The sequence below is a fragment of the Numenius arquata genome, chromosome 1 (assembly GCF_964106895.1).
Source record: "Numenius arquata chromosome 1, bNumArq3.hap1.1, whole genome shotgun sequence".
Taxonomy (NCBI): Eukaryota; Metazoa; Chordata; class Aves; order Charadriiformes; family Scolopacidae; genus Numenius; species Numenius arquata.
In genome coordinates, this window is record NC_133576.1 from 42,915,116 (window position 1) to 42,933,803 (window position 18,688).

Genomic DNA, 18,688 nt, shown 5'->3' on the forward strand with positions numbered 1-18,688 from the left:
CTACAAATTAGAAGCACTAACTTGGTAGGAATGAGGAGGAGAAGAGCATACTAGACAAGAGGGGATGGCTAGGCAGGCAGCTTTCTGCAGATGACATGGTAGAAAAACAAGACGTGGCTTCGTAGCTGCTTCGTACAGATCACTACTCCACTCAGATCTGACAGATACACACTTGCCACTGGAAAAGAGAGCAAGCACATTGTTGGCTTGGCACACTTTAAAATGCATGGGCCAGCACACGTGCTGTAGTTTAAGCGGGGCAGCCAAATGCCTAAGGCAGGCCAGCTTCATGCCAATCTTAGTTTGCCAGTCGGACTCGGCTAACTATCACTTCTTTCCTTTAGCATACTTTGCAAACTACTGGACAGCACTAACATCCAAGTCAAGTTGAATGAACATCTCAAGTCAGATTACAGGAGACCCTCTCTTTGTGTCACAGGGCTTTTATTCTGAGTGCTGCCTTGTATTCTTTGCTTGGAATAAAAGCTTGGTGCATTTACAGTGCAACTGGAGTTATGGGATGGATCTGCAGATGCAGAAGCATTGGTAGCAAAGGACCTAGCATTAATATTGTAAACTGCAAAAAACCAAACCAAAACAAAAACAAAACAAAACCAAAAAAACAAACCCTGAGCTGCAAATTATCTGAATTCTAGTAATAGCTTTTGTGGTTATGCTATGTAAGCCTTTAGTAGATGGTTTTGTCTGACTGCAGTGTGTCAGGCAGCACACAGCTGGATTGAAGTGAATGTTACCTGTTTTCTGCATGAAACTTCTAAGGAACCTATTTTCTGTCTAGTCATGAGATGGGATGTTAAAATATTAACAAAATGAATGCATGACTGTTTTCTGGAGGAGCACATTAGAGTCCTTTTTTAATAGCATTGAATGATGGCTTGCCATGTTCATATGTGAATAAGGTGAAAATGTCTAGTTGGATAACATTTTTCTTTCACTTCATATGCAAGGCACAAAGTGCAAAATGGAGCCTGACACATAACTGGTGACTGAAGACAGAAGGAATGACTGATGACCACTTGGAGTAGAGAAACTTGCAACTTCTCATTGAATTTGAATTGGAAAACAGTTCTGTGGAGAGAGAGTGTGTTGGAAACAATGTGGGGGAGCTTTTGCTGAATCTGTGTGACCACAAATACCCTGGACTTACTCCTTGGCTAGGGCACTGCAAGAGCTGTGGAGCGTTTAGTCTTAGGACAGGTAACCTGGTGGGTCTGTCCTGGGGCCAGGGACCCTGGGAACTACTTAAAACTGCTCAGGTAAAATTGCTTTCATCTCTGCTGCTATTAACAATGAAGTTGATAGCAGCATCAATTTCACTGAGCAGCTGCAGGGTCCTGGGAGCTTCTGATTTGTGGAAATCCTTATTTTTGGCCAGCTCTTGGACAGAGCTAGTGACCTGGCCTTTCTGCTTGCTGTATGGGAGTGTATTTCATTGCTGCCCCTGATTCGTGGCAATCAAGGTGACCTTGTGCATCACCCTGTCTGTTTTCCTCTTTAGTATGGCAGGGTTGTTTCTAGTAGCTTGGCTGCTGTTCAAGACTCAGAGTACCAAGACAGCTTTGCTCTGAACTGCATCCCACTTTGAACACAGCAGCTCCCCCAAAGTCTCAGCAGGTCAATTCTGATACAGATTTGAACAATGCGGGACAAATCCTCTGTCAGGCGAGGCCCCGTTTCGAGGCAGCTTCAGCAGCCAATTCAGGGCTCCCCTTGCACGAATCTCCTTGTGGCACAGAGCCAGAGATAACAGGTTTGCGTCATCTCTCTGTGCAGCCCCTGGGCAGGATGCGTTGCCAAGGCTGCAGCATGCTCTCAGTCCAGTGATTCCCCAGTTACTGGAATAGCCCCTAAAGAAGTTACTGTCATAACTGCAGATGGCTCTGGGGCTGCTCGGAGTTGCTCTCCGTGACCAGACTGGCTGCCCGGCGGTTTGAGGAGTAGAGTAAGTGATGCATAAACATCCTTGCAGCTTCGTCTTGCTGTTGTCTGGAAAATCAGAAGGCTTTTGCTCTAGGGTAAAGGCAGAAAGTTCCTTTGCATGGCAACTTGAAACTGCCATAATTAATACCTTTTTAAAAGCTAGCTGGCCAGTTACTAGTACAATCTAACAGTATAATAACATCCATTTACCTCTGAAATATGTAGAGAAATAGAAAGAAACTGAGAATAATTTTTTTAATTGTACAACTAGGAATAAAAAAAAAGCCAAGAGGAAAAAAAAGCCAGAATTTTTTTGCAGTCTGGGAAGAAGCAGCCTGTTTTAATAATGATAGTCAATATGATCAGATATGAAGCAATTTGTCAGTGCAGACTTTTGCCATTAATAACCCAAGCTGTTATTGGAGCTTGTCCCTTGAAGACAGCCTCTAACTCAATTACAGCTGGGTTTGTAGATCAGCGAATTAAATTACCCTGAACTTCAGAAGGATTTGGAGGAATGAAATATAAAGTAAATATTTGTTACAAAAACACCATCCTTAATCAGTTATACTATGCCTAGGCAAGGACGCTGACCCCTTAATTGGCGTAGGGCACTCTTCCTGTCTGGGGATGCTAATATTGAAGGATAGCCAAGGTGTTGTCTCAACCCAAATGCTTTTCCCAGATCTCAAAGGTTCTGTTTTACTTCTAATCAGATGCCACAGTCAGTTGCTGTTAACTGTCTGTATTACCTGCCCAGGTGGCCAGGGCTGTGTGAATGTACCTGTTTTGCTCTGTTGCAGAGTAATGGAGGTAATGCAACATCACAGGGAAATATAGCATGCCATGTTTTGTGGTATGAAGCACTGACTTGCTCTGATTTTCAGTTCCCAGAACAAAATTTCAGTGTTGCATGGTATTGTTTGTTGCCTGTTCCCTTGCCATGGTATAACTGTTTGTGGATCAGAGACATCAACTACAATACTGAAGTGATCAAGAGAAACAATTAAACTATGTATTTTTTAGCTGGATAATTTCCAATGATTGTTTTCAACACAGCGCTGCTGAAGGGTTATTCTTAACTTGAATAATTTTAGCAGTCCTATTTTCTGTAAAACAATTGTATCCAAACAAACAAGGCCTTAGGGGATGGGAAGGTGTGGCTGGATTGGGCTAGACTGGGAAGTAGGAATTCTTAAGGCAGGTTTCCTGCCCAAAAAAATGCCCTTTCTGGAACTGTAGTGCTAGGTCTGATGCTACCAATAGATAAGAAATCATAGGAGAAAGGAAGAGACCACCTTTAGACCCTCAGTCACTTTTCACTTATGCCATCTAGCTTGATCAATTTTTATGTAATTGAAATATTCCTCTTGGGTGACCTTGATGTTTCCTCTTTATCAATTTCCAGTGTAATTACGATACGGGCTGTATCACCCATATCCAAATGAGAGCTGAGGTAATTTTTTGGCAAGTGGTGTGAGAAGGCTTATTCTGTAGTTGATTTTGCCCTCTTTGCCCTTTGCTAAAAAAAACATAACATGCAGTTTAGGGAATTTCCCTAGTATCACACTGAGGTTCCAACTCTACTCACATGAGTAATTCTGCTGAGTTGAAGACAATTATTTGTCCACATATGAGTTACCCCTGTAAATAAGCCTTGCAGGATCAAATCCTCCATTTCCTGCAGAAAAGAGGGATTGCTTCTCATGGCTGGCATGGTAATTAACAGGATTTGGGAAATACATTCTTGCAGCTCCTTTCAAAATTAACTTCAAAGATTCCATTAATCCCGGCCTCAGAAAAAAAAGTGATTACAATGTCTTTGGAGAAATATCTGCTTAATAATGTTTTAATTCAAAATATGCTAATAACCTAAATACTAAGCAAGCTACTGTTTGTGCTAATTATGTTGATTACATTTGGTGTTGGTGTAAATAGTCTGTTTAGAACATTATATTGAATCTGAATACAAAATCAGCAGGTTCTCACTGTGCTGATTTATAAATTACAGCCTTGCATTGGCAAAAGTGGGGCACAGTGAACGTTCTTCTTTGTGATATTAGAATATTTATAAACAGCACTGTAAGTTGGTTCTTGTATCCCAGACTGTGATTCTCTCTGCCTGTTTTCATCAGGTGCCTCCTTATTTAACCTGGAAGTGTGCTGGCTACTGAAGCTCTGTGCACATTCAGAAGTGCCTGTACTGAGGACTTAACCTCAAGCCATAAAGCTGTGTCTGGAGGAAAGTGAACAAATTACACCTCTTAAATTGAGGCAAATGCCCTAACTCTGCAAGCAACCCTGTGATTAATGCACTCTGCCTATTGGGTAGAGTATGCATTTTGCATAGACATGTCAATAAAACGTGTATTTTACATGGACAATGACCATATTGGAAACAAAATAACCCAAGAGCAGGGACTGCAACTGTTTGCTTTTCATGCAGGCTGCAGCTTGTATGGACAGTTATACCTTGAATACAGTGCTTTCCTTCTGTGTGATTTAATCTGCACCAGTGTAAATGACTGTCAAAGATGCAAGGATATCAATGCTGAGGTCAGGGTTGTGTCGTTTATAGAAAGAAGAAAGGAAATTGCAGAGAGATTGTGTCTTGCCCAGATCATTGCAATAGCAAGAGCCAGGCACTGGTCCACAGTGTTTAGAAGGAAAATAATTTATAGTTATCCACAGCCTTGTTAATTTCTGATGTATATTACTGTGGTTTCTAGGATGACCATGTACATGTGTGTCCATAATCATGTGCCTTCAGTGATTACAAAAGTCATAGAAAACCAGTGCTGGTCACTGTGCCAGCTTTTAGCTACTGCAGTTTGAATCCCATCAGTTTATCTCAGCCCACCTGTGGAGTTTTAATTTATTAAAATAGCTATAGGAGAGGCTTAATAAAATTAAGGACAATCAAGAGCTAGTCAAGTAGAACACTGCCTGACCCATGAAGATAATTAAAGAAATCGTCAGAGTGCCAGGGATCGTTTAGTTTTGACAGCCAGTATTGAAAGATGGATTCTGGCACTATTATGCTGTCCTGGCAACACACGACAGCCAGAAAACTGGTTGTAGAAAACTCTCTCTGTGTAAAGGAGCATGCAGAGAAGATGCTACATAGGGTATCCCCTCTACTCTTGCCTAAACAACTGTGAGATTCGAGGGTGACAGCAGCCAAGGAAAAGTGGTAGTCTCCAGAAACCTATTTCTACCAGAAATGTAAGCTTGGTCATAACCAGGAGCGGGGTCCTTTGCACTGAAATATATGTTGATAAATATTTTTCCTTTCTGTCAGGTGCCCAGAAAATGTGGTCTTGATTTCTTACAATAATGTGGAAGACAGAAGTAACAGACACATTATCAGATTCACCCATCATTCAGACAAAATATTGGCCAAATGTTCTGTACCTGATATAATTACCTTAAATGTGGGCTTTGAGGGACACTTTTATTTCATAAATACTCAGTACCATGCCTATAAAAATGTTGGGAAAAAAGTGGAGGAACTTGTAAAGGAGGCACAAATAGACTAGTGAGGGAAGTTTACTTGTGTAGTTTCCAATGCGATTTTCATTACTATATTCAAGCTTCTCTCTGGGATTCTTCAGTTCTGTCTTCAGGTGTTCTTTAGATGACTAGCTGTTACTGAAGTGAATGAACCTATGTAACAGAAGCTGGTTTGGGATTTGTCATCTGGCTGTACTGCAAACCAGTTTTGAGAAGACTTATAATAGGAGAGAATGAGTAAAATGGCAGCATTTGTGCTCTCCAGCAGTACATTTTAACTCTCCCAGCTGTTCATCTTCATGCTTTTTGATATATAATTCCAAAAAATACAGTGGTGCTAAAATTCCAGTCCTGTTACTTAGAGTCCTGTTACTTAGAGCTGCAAGGGTATCCCTTGCAGCTTCAGTAGGCAGAAATCTTTCTGTCACAGCAGCATCATTTTTTCCTACTCTTAACTTTTTATCTTAAACATGGTAATATATTTTGTCCTTCTTATTACCAAATTGTTTACTGTGTTTTGTGGCTGAGTAATGTTTTTCACACTTAAATGTGTGAAATGCTGAGTGCTAGAGTTTCAAGTCAAGACATGACATTCGAAAGAGGTTGTCATAGTGAAACAGAACTCTCCAGTAAAGAAGTTTAACTGAACTAATCACATTAAAATCCTGAATTTTACAGAGTGTATCCACTCATCCCAGGTCATAGCTGCTTGGTTCTTGCTCCTACTTAAGTTTTGGATCTTCTTTTAGTTTCTGACATACAGCTTGTGTTCTCTGTTAGAGTGTGAAAGAAAAGCAATTGCAAAATTCCTATTGATTTCAATCAGCTCGGAATATCACCTCATCAAATAATTATTTTCAAGTGGCATGTATGAATAATGTATTGACCTACTGGCAATAGCTAGTGTTTCCTGCAATTCCCACTGATTCACTTTTTTTTTTTTTAAAGCGAGTATCTTATCTTTCTGTGGTTTTTTTTTTTTTCATTAGCAAATTTATACCTGGTGTTAAAAAGCATAGAAAACTCTGTGCTTTTAGAACTGGGGGTGTTGAATATAGTATGCCTGGCTAGGAGGTATATGGAAAAGGAGGCTATAAAGTATGTTGCTCCCACATTTGTTAGTCTTCTGTGTTTTTAATCCAGATCTCTCTAATTCATTCTTTAGTTTTTAGGAAGTATGCATGCTAATGTAATGTCCTCAAAAATCCACCTAGGGGAAACTAAAAAAATGTACTATGAACCTTCAGACAGTAATGCTAGTATGCTAGTAGTACTAGTATGCTTTCGCATCTGTCTATGCCTGTAGTCTAATGAACTTGAACTGGGGCTTCAGTGGTCTAGAATTCTCAGTGTCTTCAAAGATCAACTAACACTAAGTAAAGACCAACCTGTAAGTGCTTTATTTCTTGTGGTGTTCCTGGATAAAGTCAACCCTAATTATCCTAATTTGAGGAACTGTATAGGAGGTATTTAGTCCTGAAAAAAAGCAGGCAGAAATTGCTGTATCTCCTGACCATACTGCTGTTGACTAGGAAGCTTTCCTTACTTGGAAAACATGGAAGGTCCTTAAGCAGATATTTACAGTGACATTTTTATTTGCAGGAAGGTTATAAACTCTATAAATTTGAAAAATGTATTTTTCAGTATTCTCTTCATTTTAAGGCTAAGGCAGCTGAACTCTTTAATTAAAGCAGAAAGCTATAAAAAAAGGCACTTATGACATAGTTTAGTTTGATTCAATTTATCTCTTACAGAGAAAACTTTGTATGGAGAACAGATGGTAGTGCAAAATAAAGGCTTGCTTGGCACACAGCTGGCTGACCCACAGACACTTTTGTACTGCATTGTACCAACATGTGTTTCCTTCTGTTGCACATGTAATACCTTTTGTGAGGGATGGGCCTGCTAGTAGAGTAACGCTTAAGAAAAGCTTAGGATATGCACAGACTTCACTGCTGTTCCTCTTGTCAGTGAGTACAGAACATCCTTATAACTTTTCATATGTGTCAATGAAAATATTTTTTGTCCTCAGTCAAGTCTACACTAACTCTTTCTGCTATTCACTTTACAAACTTTCTGTTGTTTCTATTCTCTTAATTCTGCCCTTGGACGCTATGTCATTCTTTGATATAGAAACAATATACTTTTGAAAACCCGCAGCCACTGCTTTACTGGGATACAGCCTGCTGTACCTTGTTGGCCCCGCACTCAGTTGAAGCGGCAGAATAATGTCATTACTGTCAAGGGCCCATTTTTCAGAGAACTTTCTGGCAGTTTCATGTCCCTGATCTTGGGCTTTCTGTGGCTCATCAAAAAACAAACAACCCCTCTATCCCCCAAAATTCCGTAATCAACACCTGGCTACAATGCCTAACACTGAGGTGCTAATTGGAAGCATAAATGAAAAGGTCAGGCTATTTCAAGACGAGAACAGAATGTAAGACTAAAGGCAAAAATTAGGCTTGGGGGTGCAGGAGGGGCTAGAATAATGAGTAGAAAAGCTGCTGCAGTAGTTTAACATTCTTCTTGAAAAGTCCTCTGGGCTGCAAATTCACTTTTGACCTTAGTTTGTACACCTAGGGGACTAATTTAGTACAGTTTTTCATACCACATTAACTAGCTGATGTGTATAGCACTGAGAATTTAACAAGAAAGTAAACCTGTTCTTTTCTTACAGGGATTTTGGGCATATGGCAGTAGTCCCTTTTCCTTCCTCTTCTGACAAATTGGGAGTGACTTTGATTTTTGGAAACATTTTTAATGATGTGCCTTTGATGTTCTGTAAAACCACTGAGTTAAAAATTAACATAGCCCTAAGCAGTCATAAACTATGTTTCCTCCTACGCAACATAGCAACAAAATTGTTTATCCTGTTTTACTCTATAATCATTACGGTTTTGTACTCATGTTCATTTTGGCCCTGATGCTGCTTCTTCAATACCTAGTGGAAAGTTCATTCAATGCTTCTACCCTAGTACGTGCCTTAGAAAATGCTGGGGAATTTTAGAAGTAATCTTTGAATGAAGGAAGCTGGCTATAAGTTATAGAGAAGTTATAAGAAACTTATATAAGTTATAATTTATAAGTTTCTTATAACTTATAAGTTATAAGAAAGAGAAAACATTAGACTGCTTTTATCTCTTAAAATATGGTCAACAGCTTGAGGATTTTCTGTTCAAAAACAAACCCCAGAAATTAATACTGTTTTTCTTGTATTTCATTGATTTTTTTTTTTAATTTGATCTATTGCATCTGAGGACAATATCTGTAATACAAGCTTTTGGAGGGCTTTCATCCATTGCTTCTTGAAAATACCCCTTGTAACTCCTCCTTCTGTTTAATCTTCTTGTGCTCTGAAGGACACTAAAGCTTTCTTTTGCAGCCTGTGGTAGAATCGTGAAATGTAATGAAAAAAGCAAGAAGCTCCAGCTGCTAATAACACCGGTATCTTCAAAATGTTTTTAAAAATAGGTCCACTGAATGTATTGAAATAAAAGGCTAAAGGCTTTGCAGGTGGATGATCACATTGTATATGGATTTTTCATAAGTTTCAATGCCTTGTTAATGAGAAACTGATTTTCACTTTCAAATCCATTGCACTCACTTGAAAGACAGCACAGTGCTTATAGATCAAAATATGTATATAACTGAAGGAAAAGCTATCACAAGCTTGTTTGGCAGACTTTCAGGCTTCATTCTGTATATGTCTAGTGGTCACCATAAAATGAATGGCTGTAGAATACTTAGGGTGATTTCAGACTTAAAGAGAAATCTTGACCCCATGAACAGAAAAACTTTTATTGACCAAAGCCAAGTTTTTATTTGTTTGGGGTTTTTTTGACAATTTTCTCTTCTCCCTGGAGGGAGATCCTGAGATAAATGTGCGGAACCATATTACAGCACTCCATCGATAGCAGACCAAACCTGACAGGTATAGCCTAGGGAGGAAAGAGAAGCCTTCATAAAGGCTAAGTAGCACAGCCTGAAACATGAAATAAGACAACTTGAAAAAGCCTTTAAAAACAGGGAAGGAAAAAGCAATATAGCTGCCATATAGATAGGAGGAATCCAGTATTTTGGTGTTTTGGGAGGCCTGTTAAATTAACACTAAAATCTTGTTTCAAATGTAGATTGAAATATGGAAATATCAACCAAACATTAAATAAAGGCATAAAGGTTAATATCTTTAGCAAAACTGATTTTTGGGTAGATTTATTGATTTCTGTCTGTTGGTAACTTACGCTTCTGTAAAAGATGTTTATCCCTTTAGAATCCCATTTTTGATGTTATTGGCCACGTTTTCTCTCTGCTCTTAGCTCTGAGGCTCCAGGGAGAAACAAATATATTTCCAATGTATGGGGAGACTGTAGCTGTGGTTATAGACTCAGAGTTGTCTTCTCTAGGGATGCTCTGTCTCATTGCACAGAGCGAGAGATGAGGCAGAGCCAGTAGAGCAGAGATATATGCACTGAAGTCTGCTATGGAGAAGATAAGTAACCACACCGCTGGCATGTGGATGCACAATAGACCATATGTAGCTCTTTTGTATTCTGCTGAGGGGTTTGAAGAGCTTTCTTTCCCTCTTTGGCTTCTATAGTAAGAGCTAAGAGTACACATGAAGGTTTTGTACTTATGTTGTGATTAGCTCTATATACACAGAATACCCTGAAAATACCAGCACTGTGGGAGATAAGTATGCCTGTATGGATTTTCATAAGAGAATTGATATGTCTGTCCTTATTTTGGTACAAACCATTTGGTTTGTTCTGTGCTACTGCAGCTGTTAACTTTCATGATGCGTGAGGATGGGCTGCCTCTGATGGCTGAATGCAGCTGAATTTATTCACTTAGTTTAATACTTCTAGTTTTTCACATGTACAACCCTAGATGATGAATTAGTCTATTTCAGTAATACACACAAATATGAATAATTTTGCCTAACAAATGCAAGTTTTGCCATACTTGCTAAAGTACCTTAATTCCACCTGGGAGATGCCTTCTCTGGGGGATGGAGCATAATTTTCATGGAGTGACCATTCCTAAGCTAGAAAATTACCTAGTAGCATAATAGCACTAATACAGGTCTGCCACTGTGAATATTTATTTGGACTGCACTGGTGTTTGACATGTGTTACTTAGTGGAGTGACTTAAATCAGTTTGTTTCATGGAAAGTCATGGGGCTGTTCCTAAGGGACAGGGTGGATTGAAGTGGGAAGTTCCATTTCCACTTGTGGCCAAAGTGGAAAGATGAGTCTTCTGGCCAAAGTCAGGTCAGAAGAACAATGGAAATGGAGGCACAGCAGGGACCTGAAGAGATGTCCTACTGTAGCTCATACCCTTGCACTGCTGGAAACTTGATTACATGTCCCATCACTAACATGATAATTATATACAGTTGCACACATAGTTATACAGCTGTATCTAAATCATGGTAGTAAGCATTCCTGTTCTAACATAATGTTTCACAGCAATATTGCTTGAGGGTGAATGACTATCCAAGGTATCAAGGAGAAATCAGGCTGTAAGTGCCAGTAATTCCAAAATGCACAATCAGGTTTTTTCTAACCACTTGTTTGTTTGTGTTTTTCCCTAACAGAGACAAGGAACTGGAGCTACAAATGGAAAAGACAAGACATCTGGTGAGAATGGTAAGGATAGACTGTATTTCTTGATGGAGAATATTGAGTCAAACTAAGCAAAAATATTTTTACTGTAATGATAGGTGTCAGGTAGCAACTGCCTTGTTTTCGTATCTTATCTTTTGAATGTGTGTTAAAAACTGGATGGGCTTCAGTGGGATTGTTTTCTTTATATTTGTATGTTCAAATCATCATCAGGTAGAAACCTGATTCTGAGCTTGTACTATGGTAAACTAAAGGACTCTGTAGAAGGCAGTGCAGATACAAATGAGGGTAGAAAAAGACAGTGTTAAGTATGTGTGAAAAGGACACCAGGAGACATGGTTAAGCATATACAAGCAGCTGCTATGTGAATGGGGAAGGTGAACTAAAGTAAACTAATTACAAAGGGCTTGCTCATAAATACAGTTTCTGTGGTCTGATTCACCTCATCTAATTTTAGGCCTATAACTAAGATACCAAAGTTAGAAGCCACTTGCTTAGAGCTCATTTGAGTGTTGCTGGAGATAGGGTATGAATGGAGCAGTTCACATGGAAGGACCGTATGGCAAATAGGCTTCTACCTTCGGCACTGTACGTGGGCAAATCTGGACACATGCTCCACTGCTCTAAGGGGTGAGTTGGTTTTTTTTGGACTTGGACAAAGGGACTGGCAGGAACTAATCTCTGCCCCTTAAGTGGTGCAAATAATTCTAACAGGAAAATGTTGATTTTTTTTTTTTTAACTGAAGGAAGTCAAACTGAATTTTCAGTGCAAATGGCAATTGTTTTTTAGCTGAAATCTCCTTGTATTTCCTATAGGAGGCAGAAATGCTTTACACACACATGATATGATTAAAATCCAGTGACCATCAGAAACATTTTTGAAAGGAAAACATTTTGATCAGCTTTAATTATATACTCAGCTGAACATGAGGCAGTATCAGTTTGTGGACATTCATGAACAGGATGAGGATTTGAACTATGCAAATATGCTACCTGGTTGTGTTTGATCATCCAGTTCTAATTAAAATAATGTTCTTGTAGTGTGTCCTGTGTACTGAAAAGCACAAAGAATGTAAGTAACTTCTCTGAAAACCCAAGGGTTTTCAGAGATGGAATATTTAAGCAGTTATTTTGGATACGCAATTTGGCTTTTACATGTTGGTCTGAATAGAATTTTTGGGCCCTTTGAGGCAACACATCCTAAAACATTAAAAGACTTCTTTATGCGTAGTTTTCCTATTACAGAGAGGTGACTTTCCCATAATGGCTGTTTGCATAATGTTACAGTAAATGAAATCCATAGACGATGTTCCCAATATGATAAACTACAAATTAGAGTGGAAAAAAGAAATAAATATTTTGGCTTGTTATAGTGTCTTGAATTAGTGAGAACAAATGTACCCTGACAGCAAAGCTATTTGCACTCTCAAGTTAACAGGAAAGGAAAGCAAGCAAAATTATGTCAGCCATTTGGGCAGCATGGGAAGCATGTTTTTCTGTTTACTGTTTGAGCACATTATGAACTGAGCTCATTTGCCTTGAATTTCTTCACAAATAAAATTTTCCTGTTGTCAAGTTTAGCTTAGATTTACTGATCCTGCAGCCTCTTAAAAGCAAATTATTTTCTCAAAGGGAATTTTGACTGAGAAAGGGCTGCATCATTGATTAACAAATATATAAGATTCTAGTTGTAGATATTTTTTTATATAATATAAACAGGTTGATGTGCAGTTAATCTTAGACAAATAGATACCAATTATTTTTTGTAATGAAATTATAACAAATTATAACAAAAAACCTGTCACCTACATAAAACAGAGGAGCAGCAGGGGAGATGGAATAGAGTCCTCTGATCTCCCCAATCCACACGCTTGCATGAAAATAAAGCAGAATTTGAACTTTGAATCTGAGCTTGAATTCTAAATCAAAGAAGCAGAAATGTATGGCTCTTTGTAGTTACAATTCAAGTAGAAGTGATTTATTCCTGTGAAAATTGGGATGTGCTGTAACTCTATGTACACGTAACAGGATTTGTGGTTTTTTGGCCAGAAGTTTGCAATATGTCCATGTCTTAAATTTTCATTGTGGCTGTTATCAGCCTCTTCAGATGTTTGTTTTCCTGTCAAAAGGAAGCTTTCCCTCTTGTTGAAAGTGGGGGGAGAGAGAGGAGAAACCCAAACCCCTTTAATCTTGTTAAAAAGAAAAAAGTCATGCTATGAAAATGTTTGCAAAGGCAAACTAGTCTGGTCCTTGCTTTTCGTTACAAGATCAGGAAAAGTTGCTGAAAACTAGCCTTAACAACAAATAAAGACTATTAGCTGTGTTCAGTGTTTTTGATTCACACAGTGGAGACAATGCTATGGGTCAAGTTTGTGTGCATTGTTTGTAGAAAATGAATTTTAGGCCCATCTCTAGGGTGGCTCAAAAATGAAGAAAATTAATAACCATGGCAAAAAACATTCTTCCTCTTTGAAGACATGTGTGGCTCTGCTATCACTGTAAAGCATTCAGGGAAATTAAATCTCTGAATATTCCTTTTAAAGTAGTGATAGTTTTGATGAACACTTTTGAATGCATGTTCTTGTTTGACCTTTGTTAGATAGCGATATCATATCCTTAGCTGTATTTAGTTCTTACCACCACAGCAGTGGTCTCTCTTAGCTAGCCTCCCTTCCAGTGGAGGGGAATTTTATGACACAAAATGCAGGCTCAGTCGCAATTTCTACTGGACTGGCACTGCCTAGTTCTAGCAGCCTTGCTTGTTGGCTCAGGGGGATGAGCAATGGAAAAGGCTGAGCTTGAGAAAAGACAGTAGTGTGGAGCAGTGATATGCCCACGGTACAAGAGCTTATGATAATGGGAGAGGAAAATCCCATACACGAACTACACTGGTTGTCATGTTGGTGAATGGACTGTTGTACCTGCATGGGACCTTCATTCATCAGCAGTTATCTTCTCTCAACTGCCTTCTTGAGTAGTCTTACAGCCTGCTAGGTGGTAAGGTGCAAGGGACAAAGTTTCTTCTCTTTCAGAGCACTGGTCATCAGCAGACAGGATTCCTTTCCACTATATTTTGTATAATATATATGTCCACATCTTCTTGGGTTTTATGCAACAACAAGCCTGGTAGTTCTTGAAGCTGTATCATTATTATAAATAAGCTCAACATGAGTCAGCAATGTGCACTGGCAGCCCAGAAAGCCAACTACATCCTGGGCTGCATCAAGAGAAGCGTGGCCAGGAGGTCGCGGGAGGTGATTCTACCCCTCTACTCTGCGCTCGTGAGACCCCACCTGGAATACTGTCTCCAGCTTTGGAGTCCTCAGCACAGGAAGGACATGGATGTGTTGGAACGGGTCCAGAGGAGGGCCACGAAGATGATCAGAGGGATGGAGCACCTCCCCTATGAAGACAGGCTGAGAGAGCTGGGGTTGTTCAGCCTGGAGAAGAGAAGGCTCCGGGGAGACCTCATAGCAGCCTTCCAATACCTGAAGGGAGCCTACAGGAGAGCTGGAGAGGGACTCTTGTCAGGAAGTGTAGTGACAGGACAAGGGGTAATGGTTTTAAATTGGAAGAGGGGAGATTTAGATTAGATATTAGGAAGACATTCTTTACTGTGAGGGTGGTGAAGCACTGGAACAGGTTGCCCAGGGAAGTTGTGGATGCCCCATCCCTGGAAGTGTTTAACGTCAGGCTGGATGGGGCTTTGAGCAACCTGCTCTAGTGGGAGGTGTCCCTGCCCATGGCAGGGGGGATTGGAACTTGATCTCTAAGGTGCCTTCCAACCCAAACCATTCTGTGATTCTATGAAATACTGATAATCACTCGTATTGGAGAAACTTTTACTCACTGAGAGTTTTCCTGTTAGCCTTCAATGGCCTCACTGAATGCTGGTGAAGCCCTAGATGACATTTGTCTATCTTGACCTTTTAAACAAGTTGTAGCTTGTCCTTTGACGGGTTATGATAAAAATCAGATGGTGATTCATGTCTTCCTAAGGAAAAGTGACTGTTGCATTACAATGTGGTCTCATGGTACATCAGTGGCTAGTGAAGTCAATGGAAGAGCTCCTGGTGGTTTCAGTGGCCACTGCATAATGCTAAGTGGCTTTTCCATCCAAAACACACTATATTGCTGTCAGGGAAGTCTATGTAATTTCATTCTATTGTCAGAGTGGAAAGAACAAAAGTATTATTGGGAGTAAATTATATAAAGTAGTTTTCCTGCGTGAAAATTGGTCAAAGGACTATTTTTAAAGAAACACCACCCTTGTAATTAGCAGTAATACTATGCATACAGAAGCTCCTGTATAAAAACAATTTGTACACAACTGTGTAACTGTAGCTGCCATAAGTCATTGGATCTTGAAGGACCTCAGTCTGTCTGAAAGCCAAGACATACTTACTTATGTATGCTGTGAGGAACTTGTAAACTCTATTATATAATACTGTTCTGTATGGTAGAAAATCCAAAGGGAAGAGAGCAGTACTATCCCCATGCACCCTCTCCAATATGAATCGGACTTGGTGTAGTAGAATCAATGTGGAATAAGAAGGTGTAATTTTCTTTTTGCTGACCAGATTTGATTAATCTGGTCTATCATATTTGCAAATGCATCCTAAATGAAAATAGGATGTTCCTACCTTACTATTCTTGCTACCTTGGCAATGTCACAAAGTTCCTTTGTAGGCTAACACTTGTCATTTCTCATTCTGTTTCACATTACCCTGTGTTTTTTTGCTATGTAATTTGCAAGCTGTTATCATACCAGCTACTTTACAGCCTAGCGCAACTGGCAGAGAAATAATTGCATCAGAACCAATTATTTCTATCTTCAAATTTAGAATCGCTCTCTTTCCTATTAATAGATCTCACCCTTTCTTCTGAAAGTACATAAGGCCATGTGATTCTTAATTGATATTTGTTAATAATTTTCTCAGAAAATCAGACTTATCATTCACCAATATGAATTCTTATAATAACAAAATACGTATTTTCCTATGATGAATTCTATAACTTCCTGGGTCTGAGTGAAATGAAAATGAATAGGTATTGCATGAACTTACGTGTCATAGTAGGTTAGGCATACACAATCACAGCAAGGTGGTCAGTTGTATTGAAAAAGTTGAAGCCTTTCTTTTTCAGTTTCTACTCATTCTCAAGCATTTGTCTTGTCAATATATGATCTCTGTTTTGGGATGATCAGGAAACTATAAATGAATAAATGTTTTGCATTTCCTCCTCTCCATACAGTACACCATGGGATGCCTCTACATAAGCATAAAGGAACAGTAGAGTTAATAATGTAAATTCTTATATTTTATATCTAAAATGGAATCATCTAAACTCACTTAAATCTGAATGCTTCTAGAAAACAAACAGTAATGGTAAAGAATTGTAAAACATTCATGCATGGTGTAATAGAGATGTCTCTAAGCTTTCCTGGTAGATGGATATGTATCTTGCAGTGCAGTCAACAGTCCATTCACCCATTTCATCTACTCAAGGAATTTGGGAAATTCTTCACTCTCTGCACACTGCACTGAGGAATAAAGAATCTTGCTAGATCCGACAGAGTGAATAATCGTCTTCATAGTTAGTTATGCAGAGTGCTTAGCTTAATAGAGCTTTAATTCCTGGCTAGAGGCCAGGATCATTATTGTAGTATGGTCTAATATAAATATCTGTTTAAGAACTTAAAATTAATTTTCCACTAATATTCTCCAATGACTATGTAAAAAATGTACTGGTTTCGGGAACAGCCCTACAAATAAACTTACTTGTGGAAAAAAGATTTTTGAAAAGAGAAGGAACACATGAGGCTAATCTGTACAAATATTCAAAGGATCTCATGGAGCATGGTTTGCTGTATCTGCCCAGGTCTAGAGGTCACGTTCTTTAGTCACAGGGAAGGACAATGACTGAGCTGTAGCATTTCAGTGCCTTGTGCATATTGTCTTTCCCACAAAAGATAGCAAAAGATGAAATGGGTCTTGCAAGCAACTGCTGAATCAATGTAAAAGAAGGGGAAAAAAAAAAAAAAAGGGAAAAAAAAAAGGGAAAGAAACCAACCCAACTACAAAACAACCCTGCTATTTCAGACTGCTTCTTCTGGTATTTCACTCCCGCAGCACTAATTGGAAGTTAGAATGGAGAGTATTGCATGAAAATAATTAATACTGAGTTTTCCTGGGTATTAGGTTGAGTGTTGGGAGGAAAATGACCTTGCCTGCTTGTCTCCTTTCACTATGGTGTTCTATTAAAATTTTCTTGTCACTTGAAAGTGGTGCTTCACGGAATACGATCTCCCAGTCAGTAATGCAATCTCTCTGTTCCACTTTTTTCAGTCTATGTCCAGAGTCAAATTCTGTCCTATCTCATACAGCCTAGCTGGTACTAGTGGGAACTTAGGAAGTGAGATGAGAATTGTTTGCTGTACCTCATCCCCCATCCCTTAAAATAGGAAGTCTCTGTCTCGGCAACATTCCTAGACGTATATGCAACCATCAAATAATGTAACACCTTCACAAAGTCTAAATACAAAAGTGTTTGAACACTCAGCATAGTTACATAAGTTTTATTTGGTCATGTACAGATTGCCCAGGCTCAGTGGAAGGTGTAAAAATCCTGTGTGAACTCAACACCGTGATCTGTAGCTGACAGTGTTTGAGATGAGAGTTAGGAGAAAAATTCAAAGCAAACAGTTCTAGACAAATCTCATCTGAAGGCATAGCTATACGTGGCAAAAACACTGCAGGCAATCTTATCTGCCGAGTTTCATTTCAGGCACTTTCTTGGGCACAGCTATACATAAAGTATACCCAGAACCAAACCAAATATGTCTCGGGTCCTCTCATGGCCTATATCTCTTTGCCTGGACTGGTCTGTTTATCAAGGAGTCCATTCATCTCTTCAGGCAGCCAACATGTCTCAGCTAAAGACAGATGGAGCCTTTAATAACAAGGCTCTCAGATTGTTCACAGGTCTTCCTTAGGATGCTGAAAGGAAGAGAGGAGAATTATACATGACCTTCATTTCTTCTCCTAGGTGAATTTCCGTTTCTTGAGGCCAGGGATATGTGTAAGTCCTCTCCAGAGGAATACTGTGTGTTTATTTACTTGGGGCAATGATGACAATGAAGGATAGCTTACAAAAATTCTCATATCAACAACTTTTGATGCTTATCTAGCAACAAAAACTTGTAAAGCAAAAATTTTTATCTGTGATTGAGATAAAGTAGACACCTTCTGTACTGAAACTTCACCTACCCTCACACATGTCTGTACGCATGAAGTGGCCATCTGGTTTCACGGAGAGGATACTCTGGTGGAGTTTAAAGTAATGAATATACTTAAATTAAACTTAAGTGATACTTGTAAGAGAGCAGATACTGTTCTTATTTTTCTTTTATCTGACAAGTTGGGCTTGACACTGTGCATTACTACTGCATTTCATCTGCTAGTGAGAAGCTTTCACTTTAAAATGTTTAGGCAGAAGCATCTTTAAAAAAAAAAAAAGGCATATTAAAAGTTTCACCAATTAGCAGAGCCAACAGTGCTCATATAGTCTGGCCAATGTCCTGTCTTTGGAATCCCCTACAAGTTTTAAT

General features: G+C 39.1%; 1 protein-coding gene across 1 annotated transcript in view; it reads left to right on the top strand.

The window, feature by feature from the left end:
* The window catches only part of PCP4 (Purkinje cell protein 4), a 51,600-nt gene that overhangs the window by 8,622 nt on the left and 24,290 nt on the right, over positions 1-18,688 (top strand). The window contains exon 2 of the mRNA XM_074156086.1: positions 11,052-11,103. Within this exon, the coding sequence (XP_074012187.1) occupies positions 11,052-11,103 (52 nt within the window). The remainder of the gene's footprint in view (positions 1-11,051; positions 11,104-18,688) is intronic.